The following is a 27,081-nucleotide window of genomic DNA, read 5'->3' as shown; positions in this document are numbered from 1 at the left end:
TTTCTAGTGTGGCTGCTAAACAGATTTAGGATGTTGGGTTATTTACCAGCTGCCTCCTGTCCCGGTGGAGAACACATCCTTGTTTCTACACTTCCAACATGTTTCATTTCTAACTGCTGCTTCAGGCAACATCACCTGGTGATGTCCCCAAACAGCAAAGACACATCCCTTGAAAACACACATATTCACGTTTGGCATGTTTGCATTGGGTTTACAAATAACAGAACATCTTAACACAACTTGAAAGCTGTGCCATTACATTTTTTGTCATCCACTAATAACGTAGTTCAGTGCAGTGACCTATGAAATATGAATATACTGATCTGTGCTTTTTTTTCCTTAAGTAAAAATCACTGAATTGTGGCAGCCCGCAACAAATAAATTCAGACCACTGCAAAAAGATTTGGCGTTACCTGCTTACCCTGACTCATCAACACATTATAATGTGACTGTTAATGGAGCTTGCTATTCCAATTCAATACATTACATGGCATTGTAACTCTGTTTCTTAACACACCTCAGGCACCTGGTCTGCCAGAGAATAAGGCCCTGTACACATGAATACAAATATTTTAAAAACCACATATTTTTCTATGAGTTTTGAGTCTCATCCACACGCAAATGGAGGTTTTTGTCCTTAAAAACTGAGCTTTTGGAAAAATACGGCCAGAGTGAAGATTTTCGAAAACTACGGCTTCAGCGTATGTGTGTGGACAGCAAAGACAGAGCTTTGGGCTTGTTGCTAACAGATGGATAGATTTTGTTTTTCAAAAAAGCGACTACCAACAAATCTAGCGACTTTTTTCTGGACCTATTAGCCACTTTTAAAGACTCCAATATAAAAGCACGTATAGCTTTTCTCAACGAGAAGCCGGTGCTGCTTTGGGCTCCCCCATCCAAAAGCACTCTTAGGGAGCTCTGTCTTGCTTGTGACATAAAAAACTACAAAAAGACAATAACATAAAACATTTGTTGTGCTGTTCATGTTGTTTTGCTCATCTTTTGTCTCCCACAGCATCCATAAAAATTAAATGCACATGCATCATGTCGTGTTATTCAAATTAGATGATGATGATGCCACCTACCCCCACTACAAATAGATTGCACCCCTCTGGGAAACACTGTATACTGTCCAGATCGGTACCAAAATATGATATTTTTTGTCGTTTTCTTACTTTTGTACACTGTAGTTCTTCGGTCATGCTGGTTACAAATGCTACGTCCTGCCTGTGCCCCTGCAAAACAACTTTGCTTTAGCCATGTCTTTCAACCAATCTTGCTCAAATTTTTACATACATGTGCTCGTTAGTCGCCGAGAGGTGTGTACCAGATTTTGTGGCGATTTGGCTAAACACCCGACAGCGGGTGCTTTGAAGAGCACATTAAGCTGTGTGAGAAACGTCATGTCAACCCAACTTCTGGAGTCAAACGTTGACGTTTAACGAGTGCCAGTGTGTATTTGTCAGAAAAATAATAGCAGAGGCAACACAGTATGGGGGCATGTTTTCTGCAATATAAGGGTTAGTGTACACAAGCAAATACATACGGTTATGTGGAATTACACGCCATGTAAAATGTCTTATTTTCTTCCATGTGGAGAGACACACATGCAGTGAAGTCACTGCTGACAAAAAAGAAGAATTACATTCATGCAGCCAGGAGGAGTAGCAATTCAAAAGTGTCTTCTCAAAAGTGTACATTGTGTTGGCACAGTAGGCGTGTGCTGTCATTTCTCACCACATTTCATGTCTCACTCCACCTCAGCTGAGCCAGCCACAAAAATAAACAAACTTCCACTGAACTACTACACATACATGAACTCTCCTTGCGACTGTGGTTGGCACGTTGTGACAAATCTGTCTTGCCTGCTCTGATGAATGTAAGAACACACACTTGTTGCCAAGCAACCGACGACCGCTTGATCAGTCAAGAAGTCTGAAATTGAAAAGCAACTTGGAGGACAGAGAGGAACAGAGCAGGGGGGCGGCACAAAGTAATTGGAGGGGCGCACAAACAAAATAACACATGTCAATCATAAGACCACCACACAAACCCACAAACCAGCACATGTGACCATGCAAAAAATACCAGCAATAGATTAAAAAAACAAAAAAAAACATGTACTGCACCTCGATTGACTTTAGGCATGGGCCGGTGAGAGATTCTGATGGTATGATAACCTTGGGCAAAAATTTCATATTGAAAAGAAGAGAAAAATTATGTCGAATAGTCCTTTTTAAACAATATAATCAAAGATGATGGAAGTGGAACATACAGTGGTGTGAAAAAGCGCTTGCCCCCTTCCTGATTTCTTATTTTTTTGCATGTTTGTCACACTTAAATGTTTCGGATCATCAAACAAATTGAAATATTAGTCAGTGACAAGACTAGTAAACACAAAATGCAGTTTTTAAATGAAACGTTTTATTATTAAGGGAGAAAAAAAATCCAAACCTACAGAGCCCTGTGTGAAAAAGTGATTGTCACCCTTGTTTCCCCCTCGGCCTCCCTCCCAGAAAGAAGGTAATTGAGATCTATCAGTCTGGAAAAGGTGATAAAGCCATTTCTAAAGATTTGGGACTCCAACAAACCACAGTGGAACAGTGATGAACCTTCCCAGGAGTGGCTGGCCACCCACAATTACTCCAAGAGCGCAGCAACAACTCATCCAAGAGGTCACAAAAGACCCCACAACAACATCCAAAGAACTGGAGGCCTCACTTGCCTCAGTTAAGGTCAGTGTTCACGATTCCACCATAAGAAAGACACTGGGCAAAAACAGCCTGCATGGCAGAGTTCCAAGACGAAAACCACTGCTGAACAAAAAGAACATTAAGGCTCGTCTCAATCTCAAAAGCAAAAAGCAAATAAATGCAGTCACTGGCTCAATCAGGGCCTCAAGAAGGTCACAACTTCTTGTAATGTTATGTTATTATTTCATAGTGAGGTTAATGTGCAGGTCACAACTGTTCCACAAGTGTTTTGGAGTTGTTGGATGATGTATTTTTTGAGTTTTGATTAATTTGCTTACGTCACCAAGTTTCACTTCTGTTTCTGGGTCATGTGGTTGTTGTTTGTTAGCAACTGTTGCTAAGTGGTTGTTGCTTTTTCTTCAGTGGAGAGTAAACGGCTTATAGATAGATATATAAACAATATATATATATATATATCGACAGACAACAGTGACAACAGAGCAGCTGTACCGATGGAATGACGACACGTGTGGCTTCATCGTGTTCTGCCACCTAGCGTTACTGCGCCTGCGTATACTAGGAAACCTGTTGTAAATAGAGAAAATCTTCCAAATGTGCATACCTTTTGATGGAATCTTTCAAGCGAGTACTATGTTTCACAATTCTATATTAGTGTATTTTGTCATTTACTATATGTTTTACGCTGCAACGCATAGTGTCAATACGTGTTTGGTTACACTACAAGCAATTAAACGATTAGATTTGCGACTTACTAGTTTATGATATTCACGTTGACATGTCTAAAATGTACTTAAATAGTGTTATTTTCTTACACATTAGTTAGATAGCTGCAAAGCCAAGTGAAATACATACCGTACTAAAAACTCTATGGGATGCAGAACTCCATGAGGGCACACTTCTCGCACACAGGCGCCGCTTGATGCTAATGAGGTAGCTAATGTCTGTGCTAGCTATGTCGCGACATAGGTCATGCCTGTGGTTTTAGCCCATCGAAGGCCAGTTCCAGCTTCGAGGAATAACACAGGACATGACAAGGTATTTCCACATAGTGTCCATGCTGGACCTCCACTTTCTCTCATACCACAGGAACGGTTGGCCTGACTGACCCCAGTCAGTCAGAGTCCACAATCGCACATCCAGCTCAAGAATTGTGAGCACTGGGACCCCACAGGGGTGTGTGCTGAGTCCGCTCCTTTACACGCTCTTCACCTACGATTGCGTGGCCTCCCAGAACAACACCAGCATCATTAAATTTGCGGATGACACTACAGTCATTGGCCTGATCACTGGTGGTGTTGAAACATCATACAGAAGAGAGGTGGCGGACCTCATAGCTTGGTGTCGTGCGAACAATCTCCTTCTCAATACAGATAAGACTAAAGAGATGATCATCGACCCAAGAACAAGGGAAAAGGAGCCGCATAGACCCCTGTTTATTGATGAGACTGAGGTGGAGAGGGTGAAAACCTTCAAGTTCCTTGGCACACACATCAGCGAGGACCTCACCTGGTCACACACCCAACAAATTCTGAAGAAGTCCCAAAGGAGACTGTACTTCCTGAGAAGACTGAGGAAATTTGGCATGCCCACCACAATCCTGAGTTGCTTCTGCAGATGCACTATCGAAAGTGTCCTTACCGCCTCCATCACTGTTTGGTACGGTAACTGTACAACACGTGATAGGAAGGCACTCCAGCGGGTGATCAAGACCTCACAGAACATTGTTAGGGCAGCCCTCCCCTCACTGCAAGACATTTATAAATCTAGAGTCCTACGCAGAACACACAACCTCATCAAGGACAGCACACATCCACAACACTCATTATTCACACTCCTACCATCAGGCAGACGCTACAGGAGTTTGAAGTCCAGGACCACAAGGCTGGCAAACAGCTTTTACCCACAGGCCATCAGGCTTCTCAACGAAGCACTCACACACGCCGCACGCAACACACGCACACACTCATAGCACTTTATTTATTTATTTATTTATTTATTTGTATTATTTACTTGTATTAATGTCTCTTCTGTTTTTGTTGCTTAATTTATTGGTATATATGTTTATGTGTTTATGTTTCTTATGTTCTTATTCTTTCTTGTGTTTTCTTTCTTTCTTGGGAGAATGAACAGAATAAGATTTTCATTGCATGGTATAACTGCTGTTTTTACCATGCACATGACAATAAAACTCTCTTGAATCTTGAATCTTGAATCTATTTTAGTGGTTTTGAAACTGACTTTTTCATACTGGGGTATACTTTGAAACCGATAACCGGCCCATGCCTAATTGACTTATATAGTAACATGGGCAAGAAATGAAAATAAAAAATAAACTTCACACAAGCAAACTAAAATTGCCTCCTTACTGTAATGTAATGATTTTCTAATAGATAGCTGCTATACTACATATATACTCTATACTACTGTATGCTGTGAAAATGTATTAAATATCCATCCATCCATCCATTTTCTATACCGCTTCTCCTCATAATTCATTAAGAAAAGGCACTGAGCTATTTAGCTGCAACTTCTTAACCGCAGTACAAGCCGTATACTGCATAATATACTGTACATACCACACTTATTATACAGTAATGCATACATTGTTTGCAAATGAGCCATAATCCTCATGAGAGGCTCAGAAAGTGCAATTCATTTCTAAATACCGCTGAAACTGGCCTGAAGGTTAAATACATACTTACACAGACTGGTCTTGGGAAAATTTAGATTTCAAACGAAAGATAATTCACTGTAGTAAGCAGACAATTTATTTACATTTACAATTTAGTAATGTTTTTTGACTTAGTTGATACATTTCTAAATATAATACAGTATGCATTAATACATTAACCATGCATCCAATAAACCAAACATTTTATTATTTAGTAGTATTTCCTTTATTATTATTTATAGATATATTATTACTGTGTTTAGTTGTCTGAAGGTGTGTGTGTGTGTGTGTATGTGTGTGTGTGCATCCTTAGTAAGGCTTTTTTGGGGGGAATATTATTCACATAACATCCAATAGTTTTACAGTGTTTTTCAAGTTACTCATTCAAGCATGTGCATTACTTTTACAATAAAATCAAGGGTAAATTCTGGACATGCAGAACAAAAACTGTAATACTTTGTGTTTTCCCCATGTTGTACAATGTAAGCAATTACTAATTAGGGTTTTAGGCAGTTTTTATTTAATATAACAATAAAAAAGAATCTAACAAATTGTGCAAATTGCGCAAAATTACTCATTACTCTACATTCTATGTTGTACAAATCTTTCTAAGGAACAGTCCATTACAAGATACAGTGTCTCACAAAAGTTAGTACACCCCTCACATTTCAGCAAGCATTTTTTATACAGTACATATTTTCAAGTGACAATACTATAAAAAGTAAACTTGGATGTACTTTACAGTAGTCAGTGTCCATCTTATGAAGCAGTATAGATTTATTGTCCTTTGAAAACCTAAAAAGAAAGGTAATTTACAATATTGGGAAAAAATACTGTGGAAAGGCTGATTTTTATTCATTTTCTATTCTGCTTAATCCACATTACGATCACGGGGGTAAGATGATGCCTATTCCAACTGACTTTGGGCAAGAGACGGAGTACACCCACAAATGGGGAACGTGAGCTGGGTTTAGACCGTCGTGAGACAGGTCAGTTTTACCTTGTACTGGTAAAACTTACCTTGTCTATACTGTATGTGCACCAGCTAATCGTAGGGCACATATAGACAAACAAGCATTCACACTCACATTCATACCTATGGACAATTTAGAGTCTCCAATTAACCTAACATGCATGTTTCTGGAATGTGGGAGGAAACCGGAGTACCCGGAGAAAACATGCAAACTCCTCACAGATATTGCCCAAGCAGAGATTCAAACCCAGATCTTCCAGATCTCCTCTGACTGTGTGGCCAACATGCAAAAACAATTGGTCACCGTGCGGTGGATTTTTAAAATTATGATATTCAAATGTTTGACGATTATTAAAGTGGAGTCTCACACACAATCCCTTCACAGAAGCTTCTGACAGCTTGGCACGACCAGTAGGAGGATGTAACCACCGCGGGCTCTACTCTAAAGTGTGGGCGTTATGTTAGATCATCAGCGCATAGCACAAGCCATGTAAACATGACATCTCCGACAGCGATTATAAGTGTCAGCAGCAACATTGTTCACCACACCACCCTAAAAAGATTTACTCTTTCAGTTATCGAAACAGCAAATAAAAACTGTAATGACTGTGTTTTTCAGCGAGGGATGATGGATACTGGTACCCGCTTCCATTTGTTCACTCAAACACGACAGCCCTTGACTGCTTGAGCCGATAAAGGTGCTGTCCCTCTTCAGGTCCAAAATGCACTTTTTTCAACCAAAAAATATACGAACACCACAACGGCCTAGCATATGTTACCAAGAGTAGTTTAAAAGAACAGATTGAACAAATAAATGTCTACGTTTGACCTAATTCCAAGCTAAACTTTGTAAGAACTGAATTTGACCAGAATAAAATGATTGCCATTTATGGCTTTCACTCACCACTGTCTGGTATACACATACACATTCGCCATGCGTGTACATACACGTAAAGAGTCTCAGACTCTCATAACTAATGCACATGCGTGTGTGTCACGTGGGCAGTGGCTTGCAACGTCAGAGCAGCAAGAGGGTGGGATACAGCGCAACTTCGGTCATTAATCCGTTCCGAAAGGTCAGACAAAAAACACAACATTTTCCAATAAGAATTCATGTAAAAGTCTGTTAAAGGTTTCCATTTTTGTAGACTCCCAGGGTTCCAGTGGTGGGTGGAGCTAAGAGCGGCAGCTGCTGCCACTTGGCAATTATCCAAGTGGGTATTCGGCGTGTAGGCAGCAGCAGCATGGTGTCACAGTATTCTCTTGTCTTTGTCGTTCATGCATTGCTTCTTATGCCTCTTTGTTGTTACTGCTGTTTCTTGGTCTTGGAAGTATCTACCAGCTTGCTACGTAAGCTAGTGTACGTTACTTTTTTTTGGTTACCTTTTCCATGGAGATGCCATCCTGCTCTGCTCGTGGCTACGCCCCGTCACTGTTTATTTGTACTTTCTGACTACAGCATACTTGTACAGTATAGTCAGTTTCTTCACTTAGCACTGTAGTTGTGTGTTTTTGGTGATTTGTGACTACACTCTTAAGTTGAAAGCCATCGCCTGACCCTCTGCTTCCGGGGTTCAACTCAGCTAGTAATTGTAACAAAAGCCTCCGTTTGAGTGGGTGTTTTGACTGCAGGGATCTGCTGCATAACCATGCTGCCTCATTATAATGCACTGGCAATCACTGCAGTGAGCTACGACAAAACACCCAAACGTGTCAGCACGTAAGCCTGAGTTTTCAACTTCCATCTTGTGTGTTTGAACTTCAACACAGCAAGTCAAAACATGTTCTCTTCCAACAAACACACATCCCTGAGGTTGCATTCACATTCATCATGTTTGGTTCTGTTAAAGTAGTGCTTCTCAAATAGTGGGGAGAGCCCCCCTGGGAGGGCGCAGTGAACTCTCAGGGGCACGGGAGAGGCAAAGAGTACTTTCAATGTTAGTGCAGACCTGCCAACATGTACAAATTTAGCGTACTCAACATGCAGTTTGACTCTTGAATGCACTTGTATGCTTTGCAGCTCTCCATTTTGTTGCATTTTCATGGTTTCAGTTTTGAGTTCAGTCTGTTCAGTACAGATAAATAAATAGATATTATCAGCTTCTCAGTAGTATTTCAAATCTGGGGGGGGGTGTGAAAACATGACAGAAAGTACAGTAATTGAGAACCACCGTGTTAAAGTGAACTAGTGCATTTGCTCTGCTAATCATCTGAATGCTACAAGGACCAAAGACACTGATCGGTGTTAAAATGGATGGACAAATATGTAACAGAAAATGTGTTGGAAATGCTTTCTCTCTACTCTGCCCTCTTCCTCTGTGTGTGACAATGGCACTCTTTAAAAAGCTTTCGGTGAAATCTAAACAGGTAAATAAAGCAGAATATAAAAATGACCTACTGTACGTATTCAAACCAGGAGATGGCCTTTTGGTTTGGAATATTTAAGCTGTCCAATCAAGTCCTTACTTTATACATATGCTCTTCACTGCACAGACTTTGGTCCCATAACAAAAAACAAAACAAAAAAAAAAAAAGAGTGTGAACACTCAGCAAAGTATTTTTTTTTTTTTATTGTGAACACAGCTTAATACTAGAACATAATAAATCTTTTTATTCCATTTAGAATTAAACAACCGAAACATCACAATTACTGTTTTAGTGCTATCAATAGAGTCCATTAGGTTGGGGGTTCCAAAAGGTGTCACTGGTGGCCATTTGTAGCCTGCAGCTCTTTTCTCTTTATTTCTATTTTTTTTAGATCAAAACTTTATGACCAGTTAAAAAATTGCAAGAGTTTACATTTTGCGCTGCTAGATCTTAAGGAGGTCCTAAGTAGAGCTTCAAAATGCAAAAAGAAGAAATGGGAGTGAGACAGAAAAACACAAAAATTGACGAAGCAATTTATTGCCAACAAGCATTAAACTGAAATAGGCTGTTCATAAGCTGATCAAAGGTTTAAGACCATAGCTAAAAATTCAAAAAAATGAAACCCTCCTAAAATAGAAATAAAATTGTCAAAAAAGGACTTAATAATGAGTAGCTGCACCATACTTGTTAATCAACTCAAAAATTGGTTTGGGTATGCTTGATGCCAGTGTTTCCAGGAGGCTAGTGGACAAGTTGCTCCAAGTGGTGAAGATGGCTTCACGGAGTGCATCCACTGTCTGAAAATTGTGTCCATTTTTGTAAACTTCCATCCATCCCCAAATGTTCTCTATTGGATTTAGATTAGGGCAACACTCAAGATGGTCCAAAAGAGTGAGGTTATTCCTTTGGAAGAAGTCCTTTGTCAGGCGAGAATTGCAGTGTTGTCCTGTTGAAAAACCCAGTCATGAGGGATACCCACAGCAACATCTCCACATCGCCCCCCGTCGTTTGACGCCCCTGCGCTACTTGAAGCTCCATTGATCCATCGAAGAAAAAAGCACCCCAGGGTATGATGACGCCCCGTCCACTGTGCCGGGTAGAAGACATCTCAGGTGGGATATCCTTGTCATGCCAGTAACGTTGGAAGCCATCTGGACCGTCAAGGTTACATTTTTTCTCATCAGAGAATAAAACCTTCTTCCACCTTTTAATGTCACATGTTTGATGCTCTCATGCAAATTTGTGCAAAGTTTTTTATTCTTAAAACCCTTCACAGATGTTGTCTGGTTACTAGACTGCACTCGGCACCAGTAACAACCTTCCTTTGGGCTGAGAATCATCCCGTGTCAGCCAATCAGATCCTCCAGTGACATTTTTTGGGTCTACCACTTTATTTTTTGTTCCATAACCTTCAGGATCTTTGAATACGTTTCAAAAGACTGTGTTACCGCATCCAACCTCAGAAGTAATGGCGCACTTCAATAGAGGCCCTGCTTATGCTGTGTGCTATGTGATCATGACAGTGTGAATACCTGACAAAAAATGACATTCAATCAAAAGACTTTTGCTTTTAAAGTCATTAGTTTTAAACTTTTGATCAGCTAATAAACAGCCTTTTTCACTTTAATGCTTGTTTGCAATAAATGGCTTACTCCAAAAACACTTTGTCTTATTCAAATTTTTTTCAACTAGTCTTAAAATTTAGGTCATGAATGTATTTGTTACTCAGCAGGTTTTAGCAGGTTGCTAAAATTGCAATATGTAAACGGTCGCCAGGATACGCATGCTCACAAGATTTGGTATGTGTTCAAGTACAGTGAAGCCTCAGTTAGTGTACGGCTCAGTTATTATTAGTATTTTTTGGTTTGTGTCAAAAATTAAGGCCAAAATTTTGCCTTGGTTCGCCTGTATTTCCCAGTTAATACACTGAATGAGTCCAACTGTGTGTGTAACGTGTATCCCTGTTAGCACCATGTTAGCATGCTCTAAACCGGAAACCGGAACTGGAAGTCATTGTCCCCCATCTCCGTCATCCGTCTGTGATGTCATCAGCGGTTGACTCTTTAGTTATTTGCACAGTAACAGTTAAATCACATGTCTGTTTTTCTTATTGATTGAGGCTGCAAAATAACTCACAATGAAGTAAAAAAAAAGTTGCAAGTTCCAGCACTTTGATAAAAGGTGTGAAACAAATTCCAAAAGTAACTCACAGCAAAAACACAAAGGTGGTGTTGATCTCGTCCCTCGCTGTTGCTGCACAGCCGTCTTTGTGAACAATCAAGTGTCTGGTCAAGGTAAAAGTGACGTTATGTTCATTAACCCTTTCATTTGTCATTTATGTGCATTTCAAGTTGTTTTCTGTATGTTAAAATATAATTTTAAAACTACAAAAAAAAGTGTTTACGTAAACATTTTTACCGACATTCTGACGGTATGATAACATTGGGCAAAAATTGATATCAATGTTTCACCGTATAATAATTACAGCCCTAAAATGTGTTATTTTGAGATATATATTTTTTTTTCTGTTCCTTTTTAAACGATATACTAGAACATGATGGAAGTGGGACATATGTATTTAAAATAAATAACACAAAATAACAGAATTATATTTAAATAAATAATAAATAAAATGCAGTTCTTAATGCAAGTCTGCGGGGGCTAATCGTGTGACTCATGTCACAAGACTATACACCACATGTGTCAAACTCGTGCCCTGGAGGGCCGAGACGCTGCAGGTTTTCTCTCCAACCAGTTTCTTCAGCAGAGGATTTAATTGATGAGCTCCTTCCCTCAAACTGAAGGTGTTGATCATTAAAATCACTGGATGGAAAGAAAACCGGCAGTGTCTTGACCCTCCATGGCACGAGTTTGACAGCCTTGTTATAAACGAAGCAAAATACAAATAAATGCAATCACTGGCTCTATCAGTGGCTCAAAAAGGGTACAACATAAATAATAATTTTAAAAACCCTGAAATGTGATGTTATTGTTTCATAGTGTGGTGCAGGTTACAACTTGTCCAAAAGTGTTTTTCACTTCCATTTCCAGCCCTCGGTGTGAGTAATATGTAAACCGACAACTATGACAACAGCACAGAGTACCGGTGGAATGACAACGTTTGCTTTCATTGAGTTCTGTGACCTAGCGCTACTGCGCATGCGTATAACAAGAAAACCTGTTGTAAGTGGAGCGAATGTGGTTCGACAACAATGAGCGGATCAGGTAGGGGGAAGCTTGCATGGAAGCTTCAAACATCTACTGAAAAAAAAGCAGGCCTACTGGGTAAGGTGTGATGAGAGCGTGATGATAAGTGTCATCTATTAATCTTTCTTCTTTAGTTATGATTTATTATATCTTATTCTTGGGCCACGCGGTGGACACTTCACAGACTTACTGCTATCTTGCTAGGTGCTAGCATTGTAATAGCTGATTCGCTATTGGCAAAGATGAAGTGGTGAACAGACGTCTCAAGCTACACACAGAGATGCAACGTTCATCTTTATTATTCCAGTTAAGGATAAACTAACTCAGCGGTAAGATGCCTATACACTAGGTCCCCAACCAACGAACACAATTGGTTCCAGACGACCGTTCGCAAGTCGATTTGTTCTTAAGTGGAACAAAAGGTAATATTACCAATGATATAGGTACTAAATGTACGTGTATACATATACAGTATATGTGTATGTATGTAAATATGAGTTTGGATGTAGTAGTAATGTTAAACGAGGATAATTCAGGAAAAAAAACAATAATAAAAGTGATATAATAATACGTAATGATAAATGTTATTTACCTTTGAAGAGGAGTGGTTGAGCATACGTCGTTGTGGTGGAGTTGGAGGAGGAGGAGTTTAAAAAAGGACAAATCGTCGTCGTCGTTAGACTCTTCTAAAAGAGGTAGTGTTCTGTGGGTGGTGTAGAATTAAGCAGGCCTATTAACTCTTCATAAACTTTAATCACACGCTCTGTCCGGGTTGCATCGTACAGCTACAATTTAGCTTTCCAGCTTTTTTAGCTTACACTCTCACCCCAGCGTCTTTCTCTGCCTGTTGGCCCTCTACAGGCCAAGCATGTAGCAGTATAAATATGGAGTTACAGTACTACAAGGCAAAATACATGAAAATATAGACCAGTCAGCTTGCGTTCGTATCTCCGAATGTTCGCATGTCGGATGTTCGTAAGTTGGGGACTTAGTGTATCTATAACAAAAGTTATCCGTTTTATAATACCAATCATTAACATTTAGCATTTAGCAGTAGTAGTTTCAAAGTTTACTGGTTTTCTATACAGTATATGTTGGATGCTTTATAGTGAGAGATAGATCATGTCGACCCCTGATATATACATGTATAACATACAGAAATACTTATATTTATCAATATATTTATAAATATGAGTATACATGTATGTAGTATGTACTATATTTATGTACGTTATACATGTATATATCAGGGGTGCATGTACAGATCTTTGGGACTTGGTCATTTTAAAAGGAGCTCGTAGGCTGCAAAAGTGTGAGCACGCATCTTGTAAACTGTTGAACACACAGTGGTGTGATATAATATTGCAGAGTAGTTGAAAACCTCTACTTCTCTCTTGTTATGTTACAACACACTGATTTATTCTCGTAAAGCAAAGCACCATCAGTTCCCTTTCAGTAATTGAGTAGATAATAAATGCCTCATTTGCAGAACAAAGGTGACAAGGTGGGATGTTCACACCTCAGTTAGTTCAAAATTAATCCAGCCACTTGGCTGCCCTTTGGCCATTTTAGTTAGTAAAGCCGAGTGGCTGGGCTATGGGACGTGTAGTGTTAATACGTGTTTGTTTACACTACAAGCGATTAAACGATGACATTTGGGATCTATTAGATTATGATATTCCCGTTAACATGTGGAAAACGTACTTAAATAGTGTGATGTGCTTACACATTAGTTTGACAGCTGCAAAGCTATGTGAAATACACACTAAATCCACACGCCACAAAATGCAAAACTCTGTACAAGGTTTTATCACACCGGTGCCGCTTGATGCTAACGGTCCTCCACTTTCTCTCATACCGTAGGACGGTATGACAGACTATTTTAGCTTTTTGAAACCGTGACTTTTTCATACCGTGGCATACCTTGAAACTGGCAACTGGCCCATGCCTAATTTGTATTATTTCCTATGAGAAACATTCATCAGTTTAGGGTACGTTTCAGTTGAGTTATAAATTCTAGAACGTATTAATGATGCTAACCAAGGTTTCGCTCTATTTTAAAGGCCTCGAAATTTTGTTTACAAACCATCCATCCATCCATTTTCTATGCCGCTTCTCCTCATTAGCGTCGCGGGGGTATGCTGCAGCCTATCCCAGCTGACTTCGGGCGACAGGCGGGGTACACCCTGGACTGGTCGCCAGCCAATCGCAGTAGTTTACAAACCAAACTATAGAAATATACCTTTGTCACTATATTTTCTTGCTCACATTGTTGCCATATTTGAACGTTTTTTGGGGATGTCATAGCTCCTCCGATGCCACATACAGTTTATTCTCTAGTCTCCTTCCTCCCACTTAACTGTCATGCTCACAACTTCCGACGTGCTAACATACACACACACACACACACACACACACAAACTGAGACTGTGCAGATGCCTCAGGAATGAACAGAAGGTCCAGTATGTATAGTTACTGTATCTGCCGTGGCACCATGTGACAACTCTTCTCCTTCACATGCGCTTTGACAATGTGCTGATGCACATAAAAAAACTCGCACATATTTACTGCATGCAACTTACGGACTGTATTCATAATAAAAATCTTGGTACTCCTTCCATCCATCTCCTCTTGAGCCTGAAAGTAATTGAAGCAGCATCCTCTCAACTTGTGTGAGTGGACATTGAGCTCAGCACCACTCAGTTTTAATTACAAGCAAGCTGAGTTGACTCAGGGGACACTGGAGAGGCTTCTCAACGCTGCATGGTCCAAAATAAACGTCTAATTAGTGTCTGTAACTAAGCAAAGACTTTTAGTCTTCTGTTAGTGTTTGGCCAAGAAAGTATTTGAGTAGCCACAACATCAGCATCTACATATTCCTAAAAAGATTTAACCAAACATTTAAAAGGTTATGGAGTGTTTATCTCCTGCTACTCTATTCTACTCCAAATGTTTGTCAATTCCAGTGCTTGGAATCAACACTAAAAAGCCACACCCCCATTTAATCAATCACATAGACACCTCAAGAAACAAAACAAAACAAAACAATCCAAAATTCGGTCACTAGGTGTCTGCAATCACCTTTACTATGACTAATCCCACCGCGTGTCGAAGTGGACATCTTTACCACAACACACAATAGACGTGGCATCTGTAAAGCTGATGTTTAAAATGTTCATAGAGAGACAGAGTTCATAGACAAAGTGCTGCTGCATGCATCATGGAACAGAGGCTGCTAAACATGTCATCGATGAACCGAAAAGACGACATAACACAACACAACACAAGTGAGTCATTTTTCGAAAAAATACGAGACAAAAAGTGAGATCTACCCGTCAGAGTGTGGTGGCAGTCATAATACAACATAGAATGTTATTCAATTACATTACATTTATTACAATGTATAGTGAATTTAATTGGTTATGTAATATCATTGTTTAATGTTATTCAATATATGATTTTTGGCTATTATAAAAATGCATTTTAGGAAAAAAAGTTGTCAATATATAATGTATATTGTATGATTTTAATACATTATCAATTTAATCTGTAAGAAATTGACAACTAGTTCATATATTATATTGCTCTATGTAATGTGCGATTTCCGCGTTAACAGAATCGTGGAATTGGCCAATAAAAACTGAATCTACTGTTACCCAAGGAATCTTGCGGAAATTGGCACAATATGAATGAAATTCTGTCATCATGACAAAGGAATGTTTGTGTGGGGAAGTACTTCCCCGGCAGACCGCTCAATTGTGGCGGAAACTCAACACAAACATATGCCCGTCGAAACAGCGAGCTGAAACACTTAAAAATCTTCAAAACTCCTCTCTGGCGGAGCGTGAATGGAAGCTAGCAGGGCTAGTTTAGTTTAGCAGAGAATGCTAGTGTGACTGTGTGTGCTACTCAGGCTGTATGAGCGTGTTTACACACACAGTGTTGAGTTTTACCGCTTGTTAATGCAAATGAGCTTTCTACGATGCCCGGTGATGTCGTGCAACTTCTGAGTGAGATAAGGAAGGGAGGCACGTTTATTCTTGATCCCAGCTCGTCTTAACCGTTAAGAAACATTCTCAACACACACAACACACTTCCAACCTTCAAAATAAGAGCGCTGTCCACCACATACTGTCTAATTTTTTAAACAAAATAAGGGTGTCATAAAAAACATCTTACATTAATAACACAATTGGAATTGCACTGGCGACTACGTCTTCCTTAACCACAAGCACGGACATTACAGTCTGTGGCCAATGATGTATTGCATCAATACATGTAAGGATTTTTGCATTTTATTTACCGTCACAAAAGTGCACAATCTATGCTGGTAAATTAAGTGTAAAATGTAAAAAAAAATAAATAAATACATAAAAATACCTCAAATGCAATTTGGGAAAAAATAAAACGGATTACACAGAGCGCGAGTAATGCAATTTATTAAAATACTAACAAAATAATTAGATTTCCAAGGTTAGCACTAAATAGATTTATACATTCTCTCTCTTTTGGGGCATATAAGATGTGATGGTGAATGATGCATTCTCGTTCTTTATGGAATATTTTTAAATGTTCATGTTTTCATTGTTTTATTATAGCATTTTCTACTGTATTACCAAAACGCTTGAAAAAACTGTTAACACATGCATCAATCGTGTTCGACTAATTTCCTGCCCAAGTATGTCAATTGACTGCCAAAAAGATGTCATAAAATACAAAGAATTAATAATTTAATTATAATCCCATCCCATTTCCATGCAGCATTGCAATGGGAGAGGATTCTACTTGGTAAGGAGAGTTTGTTGGTGTTGTTCCTCTCTCTTAAAGTGACAGGACAAAAAAGGTGTCTTTCTTACCTTTCTGCACGGTGGTGACACCCATGGAGGGCTGTCCCAGGCTGGCCTTTGGTTCCCACTTGCCCTCATCTGGGTGATAAATTTCCACTGAAGCCAAGGGGGTCTGTTGTTGATTCATGCCCCCCAGCACCATAACCTGCCCTCCCAGTGCCACGGCGGCGGCCCCAGCCCTAGCCGTAGGCAGCGGCGGCAGCTGGCTCCACGTCTGGCTCTCCACGTCCAAGACCTCCACACTGTCCAGGGGTGTGCCGGTCTCGCTGCAGCCCCCCAGCACGTAGAGCAGGCCCTCGTGGTAGACGGGAGTGCTGTAGACTCTACGCTGGGACATGGGGGGAAACTGCTCCCAGTAGAGGGACTTGACAGGACTCACCGCCATCTCCTGCACGGGCATGTCTCCGGGAGCGAGAGGAAGGGACACAGCATCACACACCAGGCTGGGGAGGCAAGACGGAGGGAGTGTGACACGGGTGGAATAAAAAGAATAAAAAAACAAACCCAACAATCTTAAATATAACTGGGAGATACTGTTCCCCTCCAGTCCTGGTTGTGGCAATAATGCACATCTCAACTAGAAAGCCATTTTCACCAGCACACCATCTGCTGGATGTGGTAGGCCACTGCCTCACTAGGCCCCAATTCAAGCAGACTGTAACAGCTACAAGTGTAAAAAATCCTCAATGCACATATGTATCCTGCTCTTCCTGGGCCCATACTTCACCATGCTATAAAGTTATGCGCAAACACAACGTTTTAGTGTAATTATACTAACTAATTAAATAACTATAGTGGAACCTCTGTTGTGTCCGCCCCGGTAAAGCCCCGGTCACAACCCACCATGCATGTTTTTAGTTTGTACATTTTTTGGGGAGGCCATGGCCACCACGTTTTCCGAAAATGTGGGGAGGGAGTGGCAAGAGCAGGGAGGGAGTACATCAACGCATGTCACTTGCACGGTCGCGCAAGGTGTAAGTACATGGCCTGCATGCCACGCCTGGCCTTGAGCGGGTGCATGTATCGTACGTTCAACATGTGGTAAGTGACTTGTACGTGCTTACAACGTGTTTGCAACGTGCGATCTCTGTATGATTACCACGGAAAATAAGTATTTGGCCAATAAGAAAAGTTCATCTCAATACTTTGTTATGAAGCCTTTGTTGGCAATGACAGAGGTCAAATGTTTTCTGTAAGTCTTCACACGGTTTTCACACACTCTTGCTGGTATTTTGGCCCATTCCTCCATGCAGATCTCCTCTAGAGCAGTGATGTTTTGGGGCTGTCGCTGGCAACACGGACTTTCAACTCCCTCCAAAGATTTTCTATGGGGTTGAGATCTAGAGACTGGCTAGGCCACTCCAGGACCTTGAAATGCTTCTTACGAAGCCACTCCTTCGTTCCCCGGGCAGTGTGTTTGGGATCATTGTCATGATGAAAGACCCAGCCACGTTTCATCTTCAATGCCCTTGTTGATGGAATGAGGTTTTCACTCAAAATCACACGATACATGGCCCCAGAGGAGCCTCTTAAAGAAGAAGTTACAGGTCTGTGAGAGCCAGAAATCTTGCTTGTTTTTAGGTGACGAAATACTCATTTTCCATCATAATTTGCAAATAAATTCTTTAAAAATCAGACAATGTGGGTTTTTTTTCTCATTTTGTCTGTCATAGTTGAGGTATACCTATGATGAAAATTGGAGACCTCGCTCATCTTTTAAGTGGAAGAACGTGCACAATTGGTGGCTGACTAAATACTTTTTTGCCCCACTGTATATATTTTCTATACAGTAGTACCTCGCATAACATAAACCTCCTTTTACATAAATTCCACTGAACATAAAGAATTTATGTAAAGTTTTTGCATCGTATTACAGAAGAAATTCCATACAACATAAAGCGTCAAGTCAGTGCAAGTCTTTTTTTTTTTCACTCAACTTTATTAATGCCTCAAGTCGGTGCAAGTTCAGACTAACACTTGGTGATGCCTTCCTACGCATCACGCTCTCATTGGCTGATTTTCGGGGCACCGCCTCCGCTCTCATCTCATTGGCTGATTATCGGGGCACCGCCTACGCTCTCATCTCATTGGCTGAGTTGTACAGCACGTATGTGAGTTTGTGTGAGAGACAGGCTTGTCCCTTTAAACTCCTTCCTCTTCGTAGTCCCCCTGAAACTAACTTAAACAATTAGGTTAAGTTACAAATTAAAATTTTGCACACAGCATTATCGTGTAGTGCGTGTGCGTTTGTGAGACCAGCTGACTCTTCGACTCTTTGAGTCGCGTTTCGACTCAGGCTAGTCCTCCTCCTCCTTCCTGCCTCCACTTGCGCTCCTGATCAAGACATCTCGTGAACGGTAGAACTGTTTTTGTTTTTCAGTTTTATTAATTTACAGTAATCTTATTTATTACCTTATTTTATATTGGAATGTTACTGTACTATGTTTATGCTAATGTTTTTTTATATTTTCCCACCATATTTGGTGGACTTTGTATATTTTGAAGTGCCAAAGGGGTGAGTTTGGGAAGATCCTGGAACGGATTAGGCTATTTACATGTATTTTACGCTTCGTATAACATAAAATCCCTATAACATAAAGGTTCTCGGAACGGATTATTTACGTTGTAGGGGCGTCTACTGTATTTATAGTAGGAGGTAGACCTTTGGGACTTGGTCATTTTAAAAGTAGCAGGCTTAAAAAGTGTGGGTACCCCTGTCCTAGAAGTACCAAACAACATAGTATATAAATCTTCAAACAAAATCCGTTCAGGGAGACCTGAGATTACCTGAGACCTGAGATTTAATGTGAATAGGAGCAAAATCTGAGGGTGTGTGGTTCCACCCATTGGTTAATTTGACATGGAATGGTCCTATAAAAGTTTTTGTGAAAGCATTTTAACTAATTGCTAACTATCAAAACATCTATGTAACGATGTACAGTCTTCATGCAATTGTGCTAACTCATTTTATGTGACAACCTAACAAACTATCAAGTTTTGCATAAATGAGTTTACTAACACTGACATTTCCGTGTAATATTGCTAACTAAGATGTCAGAGACTAATCTGGCCACTATGATGCTGCAGCGCAATTATTCTATCTATAAAGCTTTAACGTTTTCCAATGGACTAACCAATAAACAATTATGTAAACATAACTTTGCCTGTTGTGAGCTTGGCTGAGGTCAGAAAGCAAATGTGAGGAAGAATGTGGAGGAAAGACAAAGGGATGAAGGTGATGCGATGGAGAGTGTTATGGAATATCTGGAGTGTGAAACTCACTCCTGTGGCAGATGTCACGACTCCTCCTATACAAATGTTTTATTCATTCAGCTGTTGGTGTTTTATCTTAGCTCAGTCATCTTCCCATCACTTCTCTGGCCTCCCTCCTTCCTTCAGTGGATCCTGATTACTGGAACTTGAATGTACTCCACAGGAAAAAAGGCTATCTCCAGGTTCAACTCTTCAATTCCACAAAAAGCACAACAGGATGATCCAAAAGAGCAACAAAAAGACTTCTTTGGATGTCCAAAAACAAGCCTTAATTAGGCAAAATCTCCATATCCTGAAGGACTCGTGTAGTGTGTGACTCACTGAGCTTTGAAGAAGGTCCCTCGCTGAGGCCCAACCTGAAAGAACACAGAGAAACATGGCATTAAATGATAACACTCAGTATACATTACATACAATCTTGTCTCTGAGTATTTGGCAAAACAAAACAGAGCATACTACTTCTGAAGTCAGTATGAAAGGATGGTGGGCGTTTGTTGTTTTTTTTTTTTACTGGATGAAAATAAATCCCAAATTGATTAATGCAAATGACCTCAAGACATCATACACCACCAGACTCCACCCCCTCATCTCCCTGTGGCTGTGGTTACTATGGCAACACATGAACCATTGTTAGCATGTGCTTGAGTTTGTCACTGAATTCAGTATAGCTGCATTCAAGATGTGCACTCCTCCTTTGCCAAGATTATCTGTCCAGTTTACAGGTGTGGCATATCAAGATGCTGATTAGACAGCATGATTATTGCGCAGGTGTGCCCTAGGCTGGACACAATAAAAGGCCACTCCAAAATGTGCAGTTTTACTCTCTTGCCCAATCAGGTCGGCAAGCATGCAGATGAGCGATTTGTCACAGTGTATCCCTCGTTTATCGCGGGGGATAGGTTCCCAAAATAGCCCGCAATAAGTGAAATCCGCAAAGTAGCCAACTTCATTTTTTTACAATTATTATATATGTTTTAAGGCTGTAAAAACCCTCACCACACACTTTACACACTTTTCTCAGACAGGAAATAACATTTTCTCACATTTCTCTCTTGTTTAAACACTCTACAAAAAGTTCAAACCTTCGTTTGAATTTTAATGATCAACACAACAAATGATTAAGTCACTCACACATATTGCACTTTTGTGACTGTGCCTTTTCCTCCTGGCGCCGTTCCACTGCACTGTTGCGTTTTTGTATCGTTGTTAAAACATGTTGCTGAAGGCGAACCAGATCCATTTACAAGCTTGCAAGCAAGGGAGCGATGACACAGGATACATGGCAGGGCGGCACAAAGGAGATTGATTGACTATGGTCTACAGCCAATCAGGACGCAGAAATCAATACACAGACACACACACATACAGTGCATACAGTATACTGTATATAATGTATATACAGGTATACGGCAACCAGTCCAGGGTGTACTTTTTTTTTTGCATATTTGTCACACTTAAACACTTAAATGGCTCATTTTTAGTGCATGGTTTGAGTTCCTTACTCAATCCGTTCCATAATTTGATTCCACATACTGATATGCTGAAGGTGTATAGCGTTGTGTGAGCATACAGGTTTTTAAAGGGGACCTATTATGCTTTTCCTCTTTTGTGACCTATGTTGTTACAATGTTGTATTCTTGTGTTAAACGATGCCAACGCGTCAGATAAAGAAGTTTGCGCATTTGGAAGTGAGACCTGAAAGCAGTTTGGGACTGCTCTGCATGAGTTTTTTTTAACACCGAGTTCCATTGACGTCAGTGCAACCCAGACTTCCTTATATGGGCATGCCCAGGCAAACGCTGTAGACCTGCCCTCCCCCCACTCTGCTTCGCTCTGCTCCGTTTACCATGTTAGCACATATGGCTTCCAGGAAATGTTTGTTCGGGTGTGCCTAAAGACGCAAGCATCGAAAGAAGTGGTTGGAGTCGCTGATTCCCGGCCAGCAAGAGAAAAATATGCTCATCTGTCAATGGCACTTCACACGGGACTGTTTTGAGAACATGGGCCAATACAAAGCTGGACTATCCGCCAAACTGTTGCTGAAGTCTGACGCCTTTCCAACGTTACTTGGTCGTGTTGAAGAGTCAGAACAGCAAGCTACAAGTAACAATTTATTAGTGTCCTGTTTATTTTGTGTAAGTAATCGGACAACAGGGGTTCGGCAGTTGTCCGGAAGTCCTCGGGAGCGCTTGGGAGTGTGACCAATCACAGCGGAGAGGGCTCTGCAGGAGACGTACCTGGAGGAGGGCTGGGGGTGGAGTACATTACACAAAACGGTTTGGACAGGAGGCAGGAAACACTGCAGTAAAAGGTGCAGAGATCTGGAAGATCTAGAAAGCTTTCTGTCCGGGTTATTGTGTGTAGCTGCTCTACAGGAGTCCAGAAGTCAATACAAAAGCCCGAAAATTAGTATAATAGGTCCCTTTTAAGTTTAATTTTTCCCTGAGGTCATATTTCTCTTCTCTCGATGAGAAGAATTGTATTGTGTTTTTGGGTAGCAGGTTATTTGCTTTATGCATAATTTTAGCTGTTTGAAGGTTTACCAGTCGACAAATTTTAATAGTTGTGATTCTAGGAATAAAGGGTATGTTCTCTGTAAGCGGCATTATGGATTATCCTAACTGATCTTTTTTGTAGTACAGTTAGTGAGTGAAATATACTTTTATAATTATTAGCCCATATCTTCACAAAATAAGTAAGACTAGAGAACAACAGAGAGGCTGAAGTGATTTTTGGTCCAGAACAAATTTTGCTTTATTCGATATTGAGGTATTTCTCGCCACTTTTTATTGTGTATTTTTAATGTGGGATTTCCAACTCATTTTGTCGTCTATTATAACACCTAAACATTTATTTTCATCCATTCACATGTCAATGTTCACGCCGTCTATTTGTATTTGCATGTAAGTATCGTTTCTGCTATTACCAAATAGCATAGTTTAACTTAGGTTCAGGGATGATCTGTTTTTATCAAACCATCTTTTTAGTATAGTCATTTCATCTGTGATTTTTTTTTGTAGCTCTTGTGTGCCTTGTCCAGAACAGAATGTGCTAGTGTCGTCTGCAAATAATACTAGTTTTAGGTGTTTTGCGGCTTTACAGATATTGTTTATGTATAAGTTGAACACTTTGGGTCCCAGTATTGAACCCTGGGGTACTCCACATGATATATTCAAGCTTGCAGATGTATATTCTCCTAGCATCATATATTGCTTTGTGTTTGCTAAGTAGCTTTTTACCCAGTTCAACACTAGTCCTCTGATTCCATACCTTTCTAGTTTAAGTCAAATATTGTGATTAATTGTATCAAATGCTTTTGTTAAGATCCATAAATACTGCAGCTGCACACGCTCTGTGATCTATAGCATTGGTAATTTCTTTGGTTATTTCAATTACTGCCATGGAAGTTGAAATGTTAGCTCTGTATCCGTATTGGCTGTCTGTGATTAATTCATTCTTATATATAAATGTATCTAGCCTGTTGTTAGTTAGCTTTTCCATGATATTAGCAATTTTTGGAAATAAAGAAACAAGTCGGTGGTTAGTGAATTGACGTATATCTCCAGTTTTGAAAACTGGTACTACTTTAGCTATTTTCACTTTATTTGGAAATATACCAGTCTGAAATGATAAGTTGCTGATGTACGTCATTGGTTCTGCAATCTCGTTCATAACCTTTTTTATTGTTCCCATGTCGATTCCATTACAGCCAGTTGATGTTTTTGCTTTACTTTTATTGACAATGTTGATTTTTTATTTTTTTTTTTGTAACACCAGTGAGAAACACAGAGTTAGGATTCCTGTTTATACTTTCATCCCCTCCTTCTGTTAACAAGTAACTTGGGATCCTTTCTTCCAAGTTTGGTTCAATATTTACATAGTATTTATTGAACATTTCAAGTACCTCATTCATATACTCATTTTTTGTATTTCCATGTATAAAATATTTCTTTCTTGGATCCATTCCTGATAATACTTACTCTTTAGAATGCGCCATGTTGCTCTAATGTGTTTTTATTCTTGTCTAATAGATTACTAATAGATTAATAGAGACTTCTTATGACTCCACCATAAGAAAGACAGTGGGCATTTGCCGCATCGCGTCGCAGCCATCTTGTTTACGTATGTGTTCCACAGCGGATGAAGATGCGCGTGTCGCAGCCACACACACATCACATACACATATGGGGTGTTCTAAAACTTTTGACCGGTAGTGTATGCTGTGACTCCTATAGTAGTGGTAGTATTATGTTGTCGGTGTCAGTTTAACAAGGGAACGTATCAAATTGGGATCAATGAAGTATTTCTGATTCAAACATCATCCATTCATAAGTACGTAGTGTTTAGATGGGTTCATATGTTCATACATACTGTATATTCATATAAATGCATTACATCGTCTATGTCCCTGTTCCTATGTCTCTGCCTTTGGTAGGAAACTTACTGTGCTAAAAAATATACAGGGAGAGAGAGAGAGAGAGGCAGAGTCCATCACAAATAACCAGCAATCTACAACTAGTAGCCTCATGCTGGGAACTCTCAAGATGTCAAATAATCACTTCTTTTCTTTTCTTTTGGGCTTCCTGCTGTGCGTCTTATTCAGCCGGAAGCTTTCATCCCCGCTGTTATATTTAGTCTTGGAAAAGTTCATGAATACCTCAAAATAGCTCAACCTCTTTCCTAAAACCTCTCAGCTTCTTTTGGTGTATAAATGTGTGCATACTTCACCTTTTCCAGGGTGCTTGCTCCTATTCACAAAGATTGCTTTCATGTACAAGGAAAAGTGAGAATCAGAGAGGGCACGGGATAGCACAATCATTCATTCATGAACATTGTTGTATTATATGATTGTAGTGTTTCTAGATGACTAAGTACAATGTACAACAAAGTATTAGGGAAACACAGGGGAAAAAAAGTATTATAGTTGTCCCTCGTTTATCGCAGTTAAGTGGTTCCAGACCCGACCACGATAAGTGAATTTCCACGAATAATGACATATTTTCATAGTTGGAGCATTAAAAACCTGTTATTATGTTCTAAATACTGTTTTTAGCATTATTAGAGCCCTGTAGACGTGAAATCACACCTCTATAGTTGTCTATTACCCTTTATAGTACACATAATCAAAAATCATAAGTAAGATAAGATGGACTCACACATTAGCATTGACAGCGTACTTCCTGTGGCTATTAACAAGCAGAGAACACATGCAGTGGCCGTTCACTCAGGAGCTGTTGGTCTGATGTTCCACAATAATGCATTGGAAGTGTGTTGTACAAAATCTAGTCATAATGCAGAAATTTAGACAGGTTAAAATTGCTTTTCGCAAGCCCCACTGGGAACACGCCCTTTTGTTTATCTGTAGCTTTATTCTAATGAGCTGTCTCTGTCCATGCCTGTGACAGTGTGTGTGGCTCCAAGAAGTTCTGTTGTACACTTCTACATATACACTGTAACTCTGCACTTGTCTGATGTAATCAATGCCATATATCACATACAGCAACTTACCATTAAGGAGTGGGACAGTAGGATGCAAACGTTAGCAACACTAGTATACTGTAGCTGTATGAACTGCAGTGCTAACATTGCACTCAACGTCATGCTAGGTTATCCTATTCACTGAAGAAAAACAAAGTGATCCAATTAATAGCTCTCACGTCTGTAGCTGAAGAATTGCTGGCAGAGCTCCAGACTCTATTTTATGAAGTGTAGCGAAGCCTTTTTTTAAAAAATAAACACAGCTGTCCTTTCTCATGACATCATGAAATCCTGCAGCTCCATTTTACCATTTTAGCTCCTCCACTCTTGGTTTGGTGCTCATAAACACGCTCTAGGGACACGTATTACTCTTGAAACGTCATTATAATAGGGGTGTTAGGATTTGTGCGCTGCTCTGCCGCTCTCTCTTTCTGCTCCTTGTCGCAGCGCACCTCCTACCACCGAGTCCTAATTGGCACACCTGCAACTCATCTGGAGGACGCCCTTCTTAAGCAACAAGCTCCTGCATGACGGCACCAGATTGTTGCATACCTTCCAACCAACTCAGGCTCTACTCCTTTGTACCTGCACCTGAACCTGTTGCTTCTCTCAGCATCCTGTCCCAGCCTTACGCTGCGCCTTAAGTTATTTGTTTCCACACTTGCCTACTGCAGTGTGCTGTTTTTGTTTCTAGCCTGTCGTGTGTAATAAATATTATTGCACCCACCACTGTATCTCGCATCTTGGGTTTCTAGTCCCGGCCCTGGGCCAAGACCTGACAGAACAATCTGGCCTAACATGGATCCCGTGGAGCTGGATCAGTTTCGCTCGGCCCTCTCACATCACAGGCAATTAGTGGGAGACCACTCCCGCTCATTAAGGGAAATAATGGAAGTGCTCGCCTCGCTATCCTCCAGCATGCAGTCCCTGGATCAGCGCGTGGAACAAGCACTCACAGCCGGTCTACCCGAGGGTGCCACCCCCAGTCCGGGCTCGGACCCTTCCAGGCCATCACTACCCACAGACTCAGACTCACACCACGCCGCGAGCCCAGCAACCCAGCCCCTCCACGTTTTTCTGGAGAGACGGGTTCGCGCGAACAATTTTTGCATCAGTGCACCCTGGTCTTTGACCAACAACCGTACACGTACGCCACCGATGTATCCAGGGTGGCTTTTGTCATGAGCCTGCCGACTGACAAGGCGGCCACATGGGCCATGGCCGTAAGCCGGTCCACGGCAGCAGTGCGCTCCTCTTTCCCTCTTTTCCTGGAAGAGATGCGCAAGGTTTTTGACCACCCTATCAGGAGTCGAGAAGCTGGCAGCTGTCTACTCGACTTTAAACAGTGTAGTAGGTCCGTAGCGGACTTCTCAGTGGACTTAGCCGCCAAAAGTGGCTGAGACGAAGCTGCGCTACGCGGAATCTTTCGTAAGTCCCTACACCCCCTCATCAAGGATGAGCTGGCGGTGAAGGATGATACCGCCACCCTCGACCATCTCATTGACCTCGCCACCCGTCTCGACAACTGGCTGAGAGAGCGCGACCATGAAC

General features: G+C 40.6%; 1 protein-coding gene across 4 annotated transcripts in view; it reads right to left on the bottom strand.

The window, feature by feature from the left end:
• LOC129170207 (kelch domain-containing protein 8B-like) overlaps nt 1–27,081 on the bottom strand; it is a 177,458-nt gene that overhangs the window by 123,726 nt on the left and 26,651 nt on the right. For 2 of the 4 annotated variants that reach the window (XM_054757555.1, XM_054757794.1), the window contains 2 exons: nt 20,374–20,408; nt 16,789–17,222 (listed from right to left, as the gene is read on the bottom strand). In XM_054757555.1, coding sequence (XP_054613530.1) covers nt 16,789–17,222; nt 20,374–20,408 — 469 coding nt within the window. Of the gene's footprint in view, nt 1–16,788; nt 17,223–20,061; nt 20,409–27,081 lie in introns of all 4 variants that reach the window. The other 2 variants (XM_054757636.1, XM_054757718.1) reach the window with 1 other exon arrangement.

The sequence above is a fragment of the Dunckerocampus dactyliophorus genome, chromosome 1, assembly GCF_027744805.1.
Source record: "Dunckerocampus dactyliophorus isolate RoL2022-P2 chromosome 1, RoL_Ddac_1.1, whole genome shotgun sequence".
Classification (NCBI taxonomy): domain Eukaryota; kingdom Metazoa; phylum Chordata; class Actinopteri; order Syngnathiformes; family Syngnathidae; genus Dunckerocampus; species Dunckerocampus dactyliophorus.
Note: the sequence above shows the minus strand (reverse complement) of the source record. Positions and strands in the feature narration are given on the sequence as shown.